Here is an 18,387-nt window from a genome sequence, read left to right as displayed (position 1 = left end):
TTAGTGAGGTTTGCGTACCTCTTACCACTCGGTGCTTGCGCGCATCATTGTTGTACATCGGAGGGCTTATAGTCTTGTGAGATCACACAAACCGCGGTTGTGGTGTGGCCGCCACCATGTACCGGAGGGAATAAGGCCCGCAACATTTCGGCTGGAAACTTGATAGTGAAGACGGCGGGGAGCATCCGGGAGAGGCTTGCCGGAAGGCACGTTGGAGACCCACTTGCGCGTGGGGAAGGCCCGAGGCTATCCACGGAGTTACCCGACCGGGAGCTTGGCCCTTGCGAGGGATTCCTTGTGAGGGGCTCCAACGAGGATTAGGGGGAAGCTTGTGCGCTTCTCGATACCTCGGTAAAAATACCGGAGTCATCGACGAGAGTTTGCATATCTCTACCTTGCTCTTTAGCTTCCGCATTTACATTGTTTATTTTACTCCTTTTGCGGTAGAGATAGCAATACACTAGCAAAACCGTAGTTGCACATTTAGATAATTTATCTTTTGCATAGGTTTTGCTAAGGTTAGAAAAAGAGACCATAGTTAAGAGTTAGATTTTTTAAGTTGCCTAATTCAAACCCCCCTCTTAGGCGTCACGGAACCCTACACCCCTCATTCAATCCCGGTTGGCAACTGGCTTTAGTTGGTTGGCAACTGGCTTTAGTCCTGATCCGGGAGATCGGGACCCTTAGTCCCGGGTCATGCAACCGAGACTAAAATAGTTTAAATCTTGGAGACCTTTCTTGCGGTGCGTGAGATTCGAACCCAAGGCCCTTGCCTCGCGCGTAGCTTACTTACCAACTCAACTACACACCACATGTGAAAAAGTCCTGGGCACTCTCCTTTTGAATTCACCCGCGGGGGCCCTTTAGTCTCGGGTGAGAGACCTTTAGTCCCGGTATGGGTGACCTTTTAGTCCCGATTGGTGTTACTAACCAAGATAAAAGGGTCTTCGGTGCCTGTGAAATTTAGATCCGAGACTAATGGTCTAATGCTCACATTAGCCCCGAACCCTAACACAACCGAGACTAAAGGTGCGAATCGAAAGTTATTTCTCTGCTAGTGCTTTGAACAATAGTTCAGTCTCACACTCCAGCAACAATATATATAAAATACGTGGTCCTAGCTAATCTCTTGCCTTAATCCTCAGTGCATACATATATACTGCCGCTGGTACTAATTAATTAATTAATGCATCATCAGCTGATGAAGAAAGAATAGAGGAGCAAAGAAGTGGAACAAATACAGACAACTACCAATAGCTAGCGAGCTAGCAAGGGCCATGGGCCGTTGATGGTGAAGTGCATCCATACCTATCTCCGATCCGGCCATCTCTCCATGCATATGCATGTGAGATATTCTGGGTCATGTTTAGTTCCCCCGATTCCAGAATTTGACATTATACAAAAAAAAAAAAAAGATTTCCCGTCACATCAAATTTGCGGTACATGTATGGAGTACTAAATGTTGACGAAATAAAAAACTAATTGCACAGTTTGGTTGTACTTTGCGAGACGAACGTTTTGAGTCTAATTAGTCAACGATTGGACAATTATTACAAAATAAAAACAAAAGTACTGTAGCTACAGTACCACCGGAAATTCGGCGGCGCCGATTCGGTGCGTGAACTAAACACGGCCCTGGTTGGGTTCCAGTGCACTCGATTGCCGCATGTGCCATGTTATGATGCTTGTATTGTAGCATATCATCATCATATCAGCATGCATGGCTGTTGGGCTCACTTCACCTGCACAAGTTAATAAGGCACCAGCAGCACCACTGTTGTGCTAGCTTGCTGTTGATCATCGATCGATTCTCTGTGGTCAAGCCCATGCCTATCCAGCATATCTCTGTCTCTGTCCTCAGTACGATTCTCCGACTGAGTTCATCAATCTTCATTTTGCTCAACCTTGGCCCCTAGCTAGTTAGATCCATCGGGGCACAACCTATCTACTATCTTCATAGCATCAGCTAGCTTGTGCCATCATATATATCGTTCTGCCCTACCCATATTGCATTGCTTCAAATGAGATCGGTTGTACTGTATGTATGTGCCAACATCAATATTGTAAACCATATATTTTGTGACCTGTTGAAAGTCTGAAATCAAATCCACACACAGCACAACATTATATTGTTACTGCAAGACACATCACACACGATCTGTAGCTAGCTTGGATATTATGCTTTCTTTTTTAATTAAATTACATCATTGCAATCATGCATGTGGCCTGGTGCAGTGCTGCTGTCTGCACTTGCACTGACTGAACCACATGCCTATTACATACATACATGATAAAAAGGGACAAAGGAGCAAGCAAAGAAGAATCACTTATTATGCTCTCTATGCATGTCAAGAATCACTAATATAATATATGTTCACACACACATGTGTGTGTCTCATCTCATCAGTTTCAGAGAGAGTGCCCGCTGTACGTATTGGACAAACAAATAAAATCACCTGTCTGCACTTTTGTTCCTCGATAGATCAGAAAGTCAGAACCAGATGAGAGGAGCGAGCGAGGAGGACAATGCAAGAGAAGAAAAAACAGTTAGCAGCAATAATATACTAGCTGCTCCTTGCTCGATCGTCGATCCTCCTAGCTAGCTTACACTGAAAACTGCAAAGCCAAAAAGCTGAGGAGCAGCACGAGCATAAGCCTGGACATGCTGATCGCCATAGATCTGCTCGAGTCACTGCAGACAAGCTGGTTGTTGTGGTACGAGCACACTGATTGCTTCCTGAAAAACAGAAATAATCAATGCAACAACGGGATTTATCAGTTAATCATACTACTACTTGGGACTAATTGGGAGCAAAAACCGGCAAACACAGGTTGTGATAAGTGATAACATCATCAGAATGCAGGCAACAAACTATAATGCCGCTTGTTATCATAACCAATTTCTAATCAACTTTAATCGTAGCATCGATAAAAAAATTTACAAAAGCAAGCAGAACATCAGACAACAGTTTCAGATATATAAAAACAGTGCAGAAGGGAGCTTTGCATTGTTTTGCTGTGGCATCTCTAGATAGTAGTACTATATATGATTGCTACGATTCCATGTCGTCGCTACGCAAATGCACATGATGATTGTGTCAAGTTGGAATCAGATTCCTTGGCAGTGTAAGGAAGGTGCGTATGCAATTTCAGAGGTCGGTGCAAGGACAAGGTTCAGCAACACTGCATGTTCAGATGAGAACAGCATGCAGGCGTTACATGCAGCAGAGCACATACATAAGTTTAGTTGGCAATTTGCATGGAGATGGGGATTAATTTGCAGCAAGCAAGATTGAACCTATAATATAGGAGTATATATACCTGTTGGAGCAGAATGTGATGACGTAGTCGGCGTCTGAGCAGGTGAAGATGCTGGTGGGATCGTCGTAGGCGTAGCTGTAGGCGGTGGGGCAGGCGGCCTTGAACTTCTTGGAGTAGAAGGTGGGCTGGCACGTGACCGGGTTCCCGAACAGCCCGCGGCAGCAGTACTGGTCGGTGTCGAACACGTCGCAGGCGCTCCGGCACGCCACCGTCCGCCCGTTGGCCTTCACGGCCAGCTCCGACGGGCAGCTCAGCCGCAGGTCCCCGTCGCACCCCGCCGCGCTGCAGTTGCCCTGCCCGTTCACCGGCTTAATCACCATGGGCAGGTTGAAGCCGTCCACAAGGCTCACGTCGTAGTAGTCCACGGACGCCAGCGTGAACTCGGCCAGGCTGGCCGGCGTCGCGCCCGACGACCCGCATTTGAGCGCGCTGCCGCAGGAGCCCGTGGCGCAAGACCCGTTCCCGCCCGCGTCGAAGTCGCAGTCCGTGCGGCCCCAGATGCGGCCCGACCACCCCACCGGCGCCGTGAACATCATCGACTGCCCCGGACGGAGCGCGAACCCGCCGCCGCCGAAGCTCTCGCCAGGTGTCACCGCCGGCCAGATCACCGTCTTGCACTGGTTGATGATCGTGAACACGCGGGCAGACTCAGCGCGCCGCGCCGCACCTGCATGCATGTAATTTTTTTGTCTCATCATCATAAGCATACTATATAGAAGTCTATATTTAATTTGTTGGCATCTTGTTATCTTGTATTATCTTATTATTACTTATAAGATTAAGAGAAGTACAGTAATAATTTGGTAAATCGACCCCACCAAGTCGAAGAAACACGATGAATCAGTTTGCACACATTGTTTCTTTAATCCAATGTGATGCGAAATATTCAATCTGTGAATGCAATTCTTGCTTTTCAAGAAGTTATGTTTCACCTAATCTATACAAAAACAGGTACTCACATTTACAATACTAAATAAGTATTGCCAGATTAATTATTGAGTATATTTTGATAGTATAACTATGTGGAGTTATAAATGTTACTAACATTCTTTATCAACTTAGTTAAACGCAGACAAGTTTGACTCAACTAAAACTTAGAATCTCATATTTTTGGAAGGAGGTAGTATACACGAACAATATGTGAAGGCAGTTTCAGAGATGAGAGAAAAATGATGTAGTGCAATAGACATGACCAGAGACAAGCTCTGATACATGTCTTTTCCTTTCCACGGGGAGCAAATGGGGCAGTACTGCAAACTGAAAAAGGCCAAGGCAAAGGAAAAGGAGAAAGAGCGGTGGCATTCATTCAATTCCTGAGCTTTCGGCAGGCATGAAAGAGTGAGAGAGCACTTTGTTTTTTCCAAGAAAGAAAAGAAGAATGTACAGTAAGTAGCAGTACCTGACAGTAGGAAGCAGAGGAGGAGAGGCAGCAGAGGCAGGGAGGCTCTCTTCTCCATCTCCATGGCTGTTTAACGTGGTGCGTGCACGATCGATGTGCATGCAAACGAAAGCCAGATACCTGGACACAGCTTGGGCTTAATACCATGGGGAGGAAGAGAATACGTACGGATAGGGAGGCTCTCTTCTCCACAGCAGCAAGGAAGGTAAAAACCTTGGCTTGGCTTGCATGGCAGACTCATCTTCTTCTTGTACAGCAACAGCAGCAAACCATGCTCTTTCAGTTGTTCCTTCCTTGCTCGTTCCACATCCTCATTATCGTCCCTCCCTTCTCCTCATGTCTCATACTCTCATCCGATTCCGATTCCAATACCATTCCTATCAGGCTTCCTTTCCTTGTTCTACTCCTATCCAATACTAGTAGCTCCGTTGTTGGCTTCATGCTTTCAGCATCTCGTCAGTCAACTCAATCAGAATCACAATTCACATGATATGACCAGCATATATAGATGTAGTTCACCAGGCTTTGGCACTGAATGGCTGATGCTGATGCTGATTTATTGTGAGAGAAAAACACTGTTATTTCGCTGAAACGGTACGAACATGGTCTTTCCTCTTATACTGTATAGCCACTTCTCTCTTCTCTGTGAATCCATCCAAAATCATGTTTGTTAGCATAGTCACCAAGAGAAAGGCTACATTAACAATCCAAACTACTTTATATACATGTAATAATATAACATCCTCTCTAGGAGAGTAGGGGTTCATTGGATGTTGGAGTCCATGCATGGCTCATGTGGTTTCTATCTATGCGCCAACTGTTGGTTTTTTTATTAATACATTTTTAATTGAAATTTACGGGGAAAAAATATATATATACCTTGGGTCTACTCAATTACAGAAATAACATAATATCGTTTACTAGGAAAAATAAGTTTAAAATTTTATCTAATATTGTTAACAGTTCAAAACTGCCCAGTCCTTAAACAATTAACTGATGTGGTCATAGAAATGGCATGGCAGATCACAGATATGGATGTGCAAATTAATGCATAATTCATGTTGGTTTATTTATGCTATGCATCAAAATTTGTGTCAAACCTAATGTGGTAGACCTTATGTAGTATTCCTGTCGAACCAACGCGCTCTAACAGCCACAGAGGTGTGTATTACGGATGCTCATGAGCCAGCACTGCAAAGTGTTGGACCCTCACCGAATAAAGGTTAATTCCAAAAAAGGCCCGTAATCATTCCACTAGTTACCATTTGTTTTCGCCATTCCCAAGTCAAATCAACATACTCATCATGTTAAACTAAATCAAAACTAAAAATTTTACTTTCCAAATCATTATAAGGTAGGGTAAAAAAAATCCAATCATAACAACCTTACAAGTAGCTATGGTAAACACAAATTATAAAGCATAAAGACCTAAGGCTTATTTACTGGACCAAATTCCGAAAAAAAAAGATGAAGCTAGCTGTGGCTGCGCCAGTACAAAAATAGCCTTACATACAAAATTAAGCTAGTTAAAAATAATAACTTAAAGCATAGTATTCACTAGTACAAACACTAACTTTACATAAAAAAAAAGATAAATCAAGTTATAACCTACACACACGCACTAACTAGGGCCTATAAACCAGCGTAGAACCGTGTGCTTAAGTATTAAACTAGTTTTTTTTTTTGGAAAAATATATATATGAAAAAAAACTTCACCTGCTGGTCGCACGGGCCCGCAGCTCGATCGGCCGCTCCTGCTGGCAGCAGCCCGCCGGACCCGGACGCCTGCGACTCCGTATCCGCCCGCCTCCCGCCCCGCGCTTTCTCCGTCCGGCCAGGCGAGCTCCGGTGAGTGAGTGACCGCCTCACGCACGCCACCCGCTCCAGCAGATGTGGTCCGCGGATAGGAATGCGACCCCCGTGTTCAAAGTCGCGGACGATTTTGATATTTCGTGTTTCAGGTTGGCCCAAATTTTGAAATCGTTTCATCCGTACAGTAGACAACTTCTAGAGATCGTTTTCCGGCTGGACGACGATTTTGAGTTGTCGTTTTACCGTCGAACGATTTCTAGCAGGCATCTTTTTCCAGCTATCAACGTATATTACAAAATAACATATTCTGGATAAGATCCATCAGTAACATGTGAAACGTGCTAAACCGGGACTGAAGAAAATCGATCAAAAACGAAACCTGCAAAACTCACAGGAAAATGACACAAGAAAATCTTTCTCTGGAACACAAGAAAATAACTAACCTTTGGTGCCTGGACACAATAAATAAAGGTAATCGGATTTCACGTGGAAATATATACACACGAGACAGCAGCTGATACTTCCAGTTTAACTACAATAGAAACAAAATGGTTACACTTCGGCTGCCGTTATCAGCTTCTAACGCAACAGCTGCTAACTAAGTTGGGACTTGGGGCAGTTTTTACACCAGAGGGTCCAGCTACCGGACCAAAACTAACGCACGTCGATGTGATTTGGAGCATCATCAATGTACTATTCCATCATCACACCAGTTGCCATCGCTCTAGGAAAAAGGACACGAATGACTCGTCAGTCGTCCAAGTTTATTCCGTAGCGTTGAGCAAGGTTCTTCATGGTTCCGTTTTGCACCAGAGTTTCCAGCATGTCGTACTTCTTGCAGTTTCCATCGAGTAACTCCTGCTGCCGATTTGCTAGTTCCTTCTCCTCTTCCAACAGTTTCTGGACAGAAAAAAATAAAAACAGCTCCACATAAGCATTATCATGTATAATATAATATTCTCAATGAAACATCAAAGTAACAGCATCAACACCACAATAATAATCAATATTGTAGTTAAAGCACAAATACAGTACTTGGACACTCACCAATCTGACGAGAGTGTGAAGTATTTATAAGAGACAGGCCACCAGTATTGGTAAACTATGATAGATGCAGTGCAATGTGCAATAGTGCATATGCACTTGGCTATCCAATATGAATTTGCATACTTTTAACAAGTGATCCACACCTAGTCACAATTACTCTTGTATAGTCTCCTCTTCCTTTGAGGCACCCCCACAAACAGCTAATTGATAGCATGAGAACAAAATAAGCATATCTTTTTGTGCCATTAAAACTCAAGGTTAATATCACCTATGGAATGGATATTAAGTTCCCAATTGTTATATTACATTTAAGATTCATGGAAGGAACTTTTCCACTTCTGAAAATAAAGGATTATAAATGGAAAGCACATGGGGTCTCACTGTTTCATGTTTGGTCTAACCATGAAAATAACATAGCAGCCAGTAAAACCAACATTTTTATGCTAACCGAATGTACTCCCTCCATTCCAAATCATAAGATGTTTTGGCTTTTTCATATACATTGCTTTTGCCATGCACACTATGTCTAGTCTAGATATATAGTAAATCTAGAAAAGATAGAGTCTTATGATTCAGAATGGAGGGAGTACAACACAAAAGATCAAATAACACATCATCAACCATACACTGAAAAAGGGCAGGCACAAAGACAGTTTTCCCAGAGCAGTCACAAAACAACTAAACATTTACCTTTATCAGAGCCATGTTCTCAGATTCCTGCCTCTTTGCAAGGTTTTTCAATTTCTGCATCGCTTCATAGTCCTCATCTCCTTGTTTTACCCAACAGAAATCTTTTTTAAGGCCAGGGCAAGGAGGGCGATCATGAAACATCTCAGGCTTGGCATGTGTAGCTTTTACAGGCCTTGGCATTCCACCAATTATGAATGGGAAATCATTCATCAAGTCTACAGCAGCCTTAGCCTGCACATCATCATTCAATTCCACCAATGCGGCACAAGGAATTTCATATGGGATTGTGTAGTTGACGATGAACTCCACACTGACAACATTTGCACACTGTGCAAGAGCAGCTTTGATGGCCGATTCCTTTACTTGAGGAGAAAGCTGGTCAATATATATCGTCCTCTTAACTTTCTCCTCGAAATCAGCATAGTCCTTGGAAGCCTGTTCTTTGGAAGTCTCCATTGAAGGGCAACCTGTTGAATATAAGGTACAACACTTGGTCACTCCAATCTATAACGTTCCATGCAAGAAGTAGCCAGTATACATAAGAAAATTCAGGAGAACAGTATACAAAAGCAAAATAGGGTTCAAAGTTGAAATGTGACAAACATACACATACAATATATTTTTGTATCGTTGACATAGCAAATCTGCTTCTCTTGCATGTTGGTCATTAGGTGGCGGGCTAGGATTTCTAAGCAGGGAAGCAGGGTGTATCTAGACAATAATAATCCAACTTTGACTTCGGTGTGCAACTATAATTTGCCAAGCATTTAGTATGCAGATATAAATTTTATTAGAACCAGCAAACCACAATTCAGTAAACAGTAATATTTTCGAATAGTACAATTCAAATCCTTGGTGAAAACATCTTGTTCAATAAATGTGACTAAACAGTCATTCAATAACTTATCACTTATACTATTTCTCAACTTATTCCTAGGTAGATGGACTAATTGCATAGAATACTCTTTTCAGTAGTTGTTATCTCCAAAATCAATTTAAGAATCAAGCACAGAAAATCATAACGAACACTTTTATTTGTTTCAACAAGCGTAATGGAGACCTCACAGCCTCTGAACCTGTTATATCTGCTCATATATATTTAAAAAAAAAAACTCGACCTGCAGAGGAAAGACTACCTCCCACATCATTGCATTAAGAAGAAGCATCTTACGTGCAGGCTGAGAAACACCCTGAAGGCCGGCTGCCCTGGACGTGGCATCAAGCGCCCAGGACACATGTATGCGGCCATGTGCATCTCGCTGAAAGCAACTCAGGTGCTTACACGTATAACTCAGGAACACAGCCTGTTTAAATTCACTCCCATGGGAGTCAAACCCAGGACCTAAGGTGCTACTAAGGCTCCTGTGACCATTAGGCTAGAGACCCTTTCGCTAAATTTGCTCGTACCATTATCATCATCAATAAAGTTATCACGTTGGAGTCGAAGCCTTATCAAATCCACACTTGAAATATCCTTAGATTTTGATATTACGGTATCGCCAGACAAAAAGTCCAATACGCGATTCAGTATAATCCAATGAACAATCCAGTAAACCAGGGGCGCATCCAGTAAAGGTCATGGAGATGACAAAATGGTATAATATTTCTGACACACATGATAGGAAATGCTGTAGAAAGTACGGTTCCAGTCTTCCACATATTCATCAGTTCAAAAGAACAAGACGATACAGTGCCAGATATACAATCCTGTCCATGCGAATGGAGCAAATTCACATCTAGAACAGAACGTGTTGCCCTTCCCACCAAACAGAGCTCGGCCTTGTGAATTTAGGGCTGGGGATTGGTGCTTACCTTCGGAGGATGCAGACGGCTGCTCGGCGCTCCGGCCTCCTCGGTGGGGTGGGACGGTGGATCAGTGCCGCACTGCCGCGTGGTCGCCGATGCCGGCCTCGGTGGGTGCGAGCGCGACGATGCCCCTGGCTGCTGCGGCGCTGCCCCGGCCGCGGACCGCCCAGCCGCAGCCCGCTTCCCGCAGGTGTGCGGCGCGGCAGCCGCCCAAGACAAGCCGAGCGGAGAGCTCCCGGTCCGCCGCCGCGTCAGGACGGAAATAGGGTTTGGAACGCAGGAACGCGAGTCGGGAGGGGAGATTGGGGGGGGAAGCGCCGTCACGCCGACCACACCGGGAGTCCGTCGCGCTCGCGCACGCAGAGGGGCGACGGTACGGCGAGCGGACTGCGGATGGGGGAATTGGACAGGTTGGGCCACTGGGGCATTTGTCGGGCCGACGGAGATGGACGGGAGGCTACTGTTTTGGGCTCAATTCCTGAATGGAAAAAGTCCATGTTACCTCCGTCAACTTTGGCAAAAGTCTGTTTTTCCTCCGTAAACTCTAAAACCGAGTAAAACACCTCCCTCAACTTTTAAAACTGTTCATCTTACCTCCCTGCCCGGTTATAAGCGGTTTTGAAGGCGGTTTTGTCTTTTTTCTTTTTTATTTATTTCGGCTGAATCTTTGAAAAAAATCACAGAAAATCACAGAAAAATCATAAAATGTAAAATCTAATTTTGTTGGACTCCATAAGAGCAGATCCACACAATGAACATATAATATGGTATGATTTAGTATAAAATTTTAGTTGTATCTTTAGATCTATGCTTTTCTGTAATTAAATAGAATAATTCATAGCTGCAGTTTCTATGTTTCAATTGTGGTGAAATTTTTATGGTGGGCTAATTATTATATGCTTAAACTGCAGTAAAAATTTTATACTCATTGGATCATGTACAACTTGTGTTGTGACGATCATTGTAATACCCATGTTTTTGCCATTGTTGTTACATCTTTTTTACGAAGATGTGTTCATAAAAGATTTGGCTTATATAACACTTAGATTTAAACCAGTAGCAGCCTATTAATTGTCAATATTGCACTCATAATTTTTCATTTCCTTGGGGCATTCCATAGTTTAGAGTAATCTTTTGAGTTTACATCTAAATTTTCCACCTGCTAACTCGTCGAAGACATTTGATAAGTTACCTAGCATCATCATTAATTAAATGGACTAAAATAACCCCAAAATATGCATCCAAATCATTTGTGTTCTCTGTTGTAAAAATCATCCCAATCTAAATTATCCATTTATGTCTTATTTATATAAGAAAAACTAGCTCAAGGTATGTGGTATTTTGGGTAAACTCTTTTTTATACCAACGAGGGGTAATTTGTAAGTATGTGGCGAGAGCTGGTGTGGGGGTATGGCCCCTAAGACATGGGCCGCACCATCGGAGGTGGCCCGGCCCACAAGATCAAGGCGTGCACTGCGCTGCTCGACGTGCACCGCAAGACATTGTATAGTATCAAATAGGATACTTTACTTGTAACCCTACCCCTCTAGAGTATATAAGGAGAGGCAGGGGTTCTCTACTCGACATCATGTATTCAATACAATACACCAAAGACATAGGACGTAGGGTATTACGTCGATCAGACGGCCCGAACCTGTCTAAATCGCTGTCTCTGCGCCTTGTGTCACCATCCGGTTCCTGATTACGCGCATCCCCACCGACAAATCTACCATCGTGGGATACCCCTCGGTGGACTGCCGACGATAATCTGTCGACAGTTGGCGCGCCAGGTAGGGGTGTGCGCTTGATCCATTGTGAGCCAGATGGACTTCAAATCAACAACGCATTCTCGTCGTCAATCTCGTGGAGGTCCATCCCGGTCCACGACAACGATTCATCGCTGCTACACTAGCCCCTGCGACAGCAGATCCGATCTCGGAACCACCTCCGAGGTCGTCTTCACCAACAACTCGCCGCCACTGCTCTTGTCAGCCCTCGTCGACGACTAGCCGCCGCTGCTCTGGTTGGCCCTCGTCGACGACTCGCCGCCGCTGCTCTCGTCAGTCCTTGTCGATGACTCGCCGTCGCCGCTCTCGCCGGCCCTCGTTGACGACTTGCCATGGCTCTCGTCAGCTCTCGTCGATATCCCTCATCGACGACTCGCCGTTGCTGCTCTCGTCAGCCCTCGCCGACCACTCACCACCGCTGCCCTCATCAGCCCTCGTCGACGACTCGCCGCCGCCGCCCTCGTCGATGACTCATCGCCGCTGCCCTCGACAGCTTTCGCCGACAGCCCTCGCCGACATCTTTTGCCGACGTCCCTCGTCGACGACTCGCCACCGCTGCCCTTGGCGGCCTTCGCCGACAGACTTTGCCGATATCTTTCGCCGATGTCCCTCACCGTCGACTCGTCGTCGCCGCTCGGCAGCCTTCGCCGATATCTTTCACCGACGTCCCTCGCCGTCGACTCATCGTCATCGCTCGGCGGTCTTCGCCGACATCTTTCACCGACGTCCCTCGCCGTCGACTCGTCGTCACCGCTCGGCGGCCCTCGCCAACATCCTTCGCCGACGGCCCTCGCCGTTGTCTCATCGTCATTACTCGGCGGCCCTCACCGACATCCCTCGTCGTCGCCGAGCTGCAAGCAAGCTGCCCGCGTCGCCGACCAGATAACGCCATACGCCGCTGACCAGATATTCTGTCTAAAGCTAAGTCACGTTTTAATATTCTTCTAAATATTCTCCAATCTTCGTATATCGTCATAATGTTTCTCTAAACTATTTTCTCCATGTTTGCTCTCCAAACGATTTTCCAAACCCCCGAACAGTCCTGTTGATGCTCAGACGCCTCCAGAGACGGCCCTGTCTCTGGCTCCTCCCTACACGTGCTACGGGCTCCGCACTCTGCGTTATGGGCGGTCGGCAGCGGCTCCTTGGTCACGCCTGTTCCTCCTACACGTGCACGAGCTCTGCGCTCGACGTTATGGACTATGGGCTAGCTAGGGCTGGAGACTCAGCTACACACTAACTGTTCGGGCGGTTTATATTAAACATAAATATATTTTCTCGCCAACTGATTGCCGAACTGCATACGTCGTTTCATCACCATTGCTATTTTTTCTCCGGAGTTTATTTATTTGTGCGTCATGTACTACCCGTTCTACATGTTTGCATTACAGGATCATCGTCCAGGTGATCGAATCACCTGGTGCTCGGGCTTCTCCACTGATCAACTGGTCGGACCGCTCGGTTCATGGACTCCATCGCCGACCAGTTGATCAAACTGTTCGCCGGTCGCTTCTACTCAATGCTCACTTCGCCGCTGACCAGTAGACCAGACTATTCGCTGCTCATGCTTCATCGCTAGCTACGCCGGTTACTCCTCGGCGCTCGGATTCTTTGTGCTCGAGGACTAAGTGGGCACACTTCACCGCATGGACGTCGTCAGCTACGTCGGTGCTCGGACCTCGCCGCCTACGTCGAGGACTCCTCGGTGCTCGGACATCGCCGCCTACGTCAGGGACTCCTCGGTGCTCGGACATCGCCAGCGACGCCGGGGACTCCTCGGTGTTCGGTCATCGCCGCCTACGCCGGGGACTCCTCGCTCCTCGCTCCTCGGTGCTCGGACATCGCCGTCTACGCTAGGGACTCCTCGGTGCTCGGTCATCGCCAACGACGTCGGGGACTCCACACTCCTTAGTGCTCGGACATCGCTAGCGACGCCGGAGACTCCTCGCTCCTCGGTGCTCGGTCATCGCCAGCGATGCCGGGGACACCACGCCCCTCGGTGCTCGGACATCGCCAGTGACGCTGGGGACTCCTCGCTCCTCGGTGCTCGGTCGCCGCCTACGCCGAGGACTCCTCGGTGCTCGGACATCGCCGCCTACGCCGGGGACTCCTCGCTCCTCGGTGCTCGGTCAACGCCAGCGACGTCGGGGACACCTCGCTCCTTGCTCCTCGGTGCTCGGTCATCGCCAGCGACGTCGGTGACTCCTTGCTCCTCGATGCTCGGACATCGCCAGCGACGCCGGGGACTCCACGCTCCTCGGTGCTCGAACATCGCCAGCGACGCCGGGGACTCCTCGCTCCTCGGTGCTCAGTCGCCGCCTACGCCAGTCCTCGCTCCTCGGTGCTCGGTCATCGCCAGTGACGCCAGGGACTCCTCGCTCCTCGGTGCTCGGACATCGCCAGCGACGCCGGGGACTCCTCGCTCCTCGGTGCTCGGTCATCGCCAGCGACGCCGGGGACTCCTCGCTCCTCGGTGCTCGGTCATCGCCAGCGACACCGGGGACTCCTCGCTCCTCGGTGCTCGGTCATCGCCAGCGACGCCGGGGACTCCTCGCTCCTCAGTCATCGCCAGCGACGCCGAGGACTCCTCGCTCCGCGGTGCTCGGTCATCACCAGCGACACCGGGGACTCCATGCTCCTCGGTGCTCGAACATCGCCAGCGACGCCGGGGACTCCTCGTTCCTCGGTGCTCGGTCATCGCCAGCGACGCCGGGGACTCCTCGCTCCTCGGTGCTCGGACATCGCCAGCGACGCCGGGGACTCCTCGCTCCTCGGTGCTCGGTCATCGCCAGCGACGCCGGGGACTCCCTTGCTGCTCGGATCTTGCTATGTCTCGTCGGTGTGCTATCAAGCTGCTCCATGTTGTTCGGATCAGGGTGCTGATCTTGGGCAGCACGTCTGGGGTCTTGATACGCGCATGTCAGACGACGTCGGCAAGCTTTCAGACTTCTTTGACCCTGCTACAAGATTCATTCTTCATCTTCAACAGGCTCGGGGACTAAGTGGGCACACTTCATCTTGCGGTGAATGTGCTTGTTCTCATCTCGAGGCTACGCCCGGGGACTGGCTGCCTGCTCGGCTGGTCTTCTACTTTATGACCCTGGCACCATGTGCCTGCGTCACCTACTGTCAGGCTCGGGGACTAACTGTGGGGGTATGGCCCCCAAGACATGGGCCGCACCATCGGAGGTGGCCCGGCCCACAAGATCAAGACGTGCGCGGCGCTGCTCGGCGTGCACCGCAAGACATTGTATAGTACCAAATAGGATACTTTACTTGTAACCTTGCCCCTCCAGAGTATATAAGGAGAGGCAGGGGTTCTCTACTCGACATCATGTATTCAATACAATACACCAAAGACACAGGACGTAGGGGATTACGTCGATCAGACGGCCCGAACCTGTCTAAATCGCTGTCTCTGCGTCTTGTGTCACCATCCGATTCATGATTACACGCATCCTCACCGACAAATCTACCATCGTGGGATACCCCTTGGTGGACTGCCGACGATAATCTGTCGACAGCTGGTTATCTACGCTCTACGGTCTTTCAGTAAGGAAGCGCCAAGGAATGGAAAGAAAGGCAGAGAAAGCAGTGCAAGTTGTGCGGGAGGTCAACTCCGATTGTCAACAGAAGAGCAAGTTAAACCTTTTGTGATCTTTGTTTATTTTTGGACTAGGCACTTATTAGAGCAACAGGAGTACTCTCTCTATTTCCAAACTGTTAGACATTTTGACTTTTCTAGATACATACATTTGTGCTTAAATGCATAATAGAAATTATATAAAAAAAATCAAAACGTCTTAAGATGAAGGGAGCAAAATCAAAGGCGAATTGGTACAAGTTTGTTCAAAATGAGAGGCGCTTTTTAGTTAGTACGATGTCAATGCAAGGTGATTGTTGACTTTTTCTATTATGTACTGTAGCAATAGGAAAGGGTAACGACTGAGGGACAGCTATGATATTGGTTGGGATGGTGACAGTCGCACATGCATGGATCGTTTGATGCGGACTGCACCACATACATGTAGATGGAGGTACGCGCACAGCACAGCTCATCCACTGCATCCAGCATGCAGCTACCAAGTACCCTTCCGGTGTAGGAGTAGTAAATTGTTAGTCGTTTTAATTTTTTTTATCTTCTATATATGTTATTATACCTAGATACTATTAAAAAATCATAAATAATTTACTGAATAATTTAGAATAGAGAGAGTAGTCAGTCTCCAACAATGATTGTATTGTATGATGTTAGTAGAGAAGGAAGGTGTACAGCGCTTGCTTGCGTTGCATGTTGCTATATGCTGTTGGTAGGCAATGCAAGTCAATCCATCGGCATTGCAAGGCAATTCAGGCTCACTAATCAATCTGTAATGTTACAGCAATAGCTGGAGTGTAGCTAACACAAGAGTACTGTAACTGTACCTGCACGTACGTACAGACAAAGAGCAATGAATTGTACATTGTGTATACGGTTTCATGTGTAGAGGGATCTCGAATATCCAATGATGCATCGACGGATGATCTGCCATGACTGAATTTTGAGTCCCAGGCGATCCCATTATTGGAAATTTGGAATGGAATGGGGATGGATGGGAGGATACTCGCTTCACAGCCATGCCATTGCCATCCCGCATCCCATCCCATATATTGATTGATTCATTGATGATTGATCTCATATTGTCATATATGTATATATATGATGATCCACAAAATGAAGAAAATAACAAAGATAATCAATACACAGAAGAGAAGAGAAAAGAAAGAATTGGCAAAAATAATTAAATAAATACTACTCCATTACAGTACAATTGGGAGATGGAGAGATGCATGGCCATGGTGATGTCCGAGGAAGGACATTATAGAGTAGAGTATGGTTTCCTGTGTTGAGCAGCTGAGGACCGGACGAAGAAGAATGAAGATTGAAGATGAAGATGATGAAGAAGAAGAAGAAGGAGAAGGAACGTGGCCGATATATTCATGAGCTTAATTTAATTATGAGTAGTGGCAGGCCTTCTCGAGCGAGATTGGCTTGTTCTGCTTGCTGGGGTTCATGAGCACCCTGCACTCGACGGCGAGCGTGAACTTGGGCTTCACCAGCGCGCCCAGAACGTAGGCCCGCGAGTGCAGCGTCGTCCTCAGCACCATGGGCACCGACGCCACCGTGGTGCTCGCCTGCGCCCCCTTGCCGCCGGCCCCCGGCGCCGCCGTCAGCGTCGGCCCGCCGCCGTACAGGGGCACCTTGTTCCCGACCACGGCGACGCTCACCGTGCGGCTGCTGCTGCGAGCCTGGTAGAACTTGTTGAGCTGCACAAGACAGATTAATTATGGATGAATGGCATGGCATGTGCAAATAAAAAGAAAAATTTTGAATCCATCTTGGATCCAAATTTCGGAAATCTGGTGCAAGATCGATGGGGGGTTCACTTACGTCTCCGGACGCGAGCGTGAGCTGGCTGTAGGAGAGCTGGAACGGGTCGGCGGTGACGTGGATCCCGAAGAAGGTGCCCTTGTTGCGGTAGGTGAACTTGACGGTGGAGTTGGTGGTGGCCATGTCGGTGGGCACGAGCGACGCGTCGGTGCCGGCCTGGATGATGAAGTTGTCGAAGCGGATGCTCTTCATCACGATGTGGGGCTTCTGCGACCTGCTGGCGCCCCACAGCACGAGCGCGAAGAAGGAGAAGAGCGCCACGAAACCGAGCACGAAGACGAGGAAGTAGTAGCACTTGCGGGGCACGATCCGGGTGTGCTCCTCCTCGTCGTCCAGGAAGCCCTCCTCCTCGATCACGCCGATCTCCTGCCACCCCTTGCCGCCCGGCGCGCTCTTGTTGCTGCTGCCGTGTCCCTTGTCGGCCTTGCGCTTGTGGTGCCCCGAGAAGCGGCTGGAGGAGGAGTCCCTGCCCACGGACGAGTGCGAGTGCCGCGGCGACGCCATGGGGCTCAGAGCCGGGGTGGAGTGCACTGAGGTGGCTGTTTTGGTCTCGCCGTCGTGGGAGTCCCGGGACGGGCTCTGCACGTAGTACACGGCCCCGCGGGTCCGTGGCGGCGACCGCGGCGGCGACGACGGCGCCAAGCTCGTCACCTCCGAGTCCGTCTTGGCGTGCGGCATCCTGCTTGCCTGTAGCCCTGTACCAGAGGTAGCTGCTGGGATGCAATGCAACTGAAGCTCAGGCAACAATGGCAGAAGCTGAAGCTCCTGCCTGCCTTTGTGCTTGATCTGGCTGCTGCTTGGGGTGGCGTTAACTAACTCCTCCAACTAGGACTAGGAGAGGAGTATTATTAACCAGTAGGTGGAGTAATAAGCGGGATCGGCAAGGCGTACGCGGATGGATTGGATTATTAAAGAAAGAGAGAAAGAAAACAAAGACAATATGGCAGGCAGGAGAAAGGGCGAAAGCGAGTGTTAGTTGGCTCCACTGAAATCGTCGGTGGAGTGAGGAGAACAGCTACCAAGGAAGCTGCACGGATCGGGATCACTTCACTGGCAGTACAAGCAGCTAGGAGCAGAGTGAGCGAGTGATATGC

General features: G+C 48.0%; 3 protein-coding genes across 4 annotated transcripts; all 3 read right to left on the bottom strand.

Annotated features, from left to right (window-relative positions):
- Window positions 1–2,177: 2,177 nt before the first annotated feature.
- On the bottom strand, window positions 2,178–6,647 carry LOC136498112 (pathogenesis-related thaumatin-like protein 3.5). 2 transcript variants are annotated; one of them, XM_066494049.1, is made up of 5 exons: window positions 6,437–6,647; window positions 4,934–5,363; window positions 4,721–4,840; window positions 3,322–3,988; window positions 2,178–2,737 (listed from the first exon to the last, which is right to left on the bottom strand). In XM_066494049.1, the coding sequence occupies exons 3-5, from the start codon at window positions 4,782–4,784 to the stop codon at window positions 2,605–2,607; spliced, it is 864 nt and encodes a 287-aa protein (XP_066350146.1). In that variant the 5' UTR covers window positions 4,785–4,840; window positions 4,934–5,363; window positions 6,437–6,647; the 3' UTR covers window positions 2,178–2,604. The 2 variants fall into 2 exon arrangements, with proteins under 2 accessions (XP_066350146.1, XP_066350145.1); XM_066494048.1 differs by having other exon boundaries at window positions 2,179–2,737; window positions 4,721–5,363; window positions 6,437–6,646.
- Window positions 6,648–6,968: 321 nt separating this feature from the next.
- LOC136498113 (ASI1-immunoprecipitated protein 1-like) lies at window positions 6,969–10,495 on the bottom strand. Its single transcript, XM_066494050.1, has 3 exons — window positions 10,082–10,495; window positions 8,270–8,736; window positions 6,969–7,432 (listed from the first exon to the last, which is right to left on the bottom strand). The coding sequence occupies exons 2-3, from the start codon at window positions 8,723–8,725 to the stop codon at window positions 7,283–7,285; spliced, it is 606 nt and encodes a 201-aa protein (XP_066350147.1). The 5' UTR covers window positions 8,726–8,736; window positions 10,082–10,495; the 3' UTR covers window positions 6,969–7,282.
- A 6,126-nt stretch (window positions 10,496–16,621) lies between these two features.
- On the bottom strand, window positions 16,622–18,119 carry LOC136498108 (uncharacterized). The gene is made up of 2 exons (XM_066494046.1): window positions 17,294–18,119; window positions 16,622–17,169 (listed from the first exon to the last, which is right to left on the bottom strand). The coding sequence occupies exons 1-2, from the start codon at window positions 17,969–17,971 to the stop codon at window positions 16,858–16,860; spliced, it is 990 nt and encodes a 329-aa protein (XP_066350143.1). The 5' UTR covers window positions 17,972–18,119; the 3' UTR covers window positions 16,622–16,857.
- Window positions 18,120–18,387: the final 268 nt, after the last annotated feature.

The sequence above is a fragment of the Miscanthus floridulus genome, chromosome 12 (assembly GCF_019320115.1).
Source record: "Miscanthus floridulus cultivar M001 chromosome 12, ASM1932011v1, whole genome shotgun sequence".
Taxonomy (NCBI): domain Eukaryota; kingdom Viridiplantae; phylum Streptophyta; class Magnoliopsida; order Poales; family Poaceae; genus Miscanthus; species Miscanthus floridulus.
The sequence above is the reverse complement of the archived record's forward strand: the minus strand, read 5'-3'. Positions and strand labels throughout refer to the sequence as shown.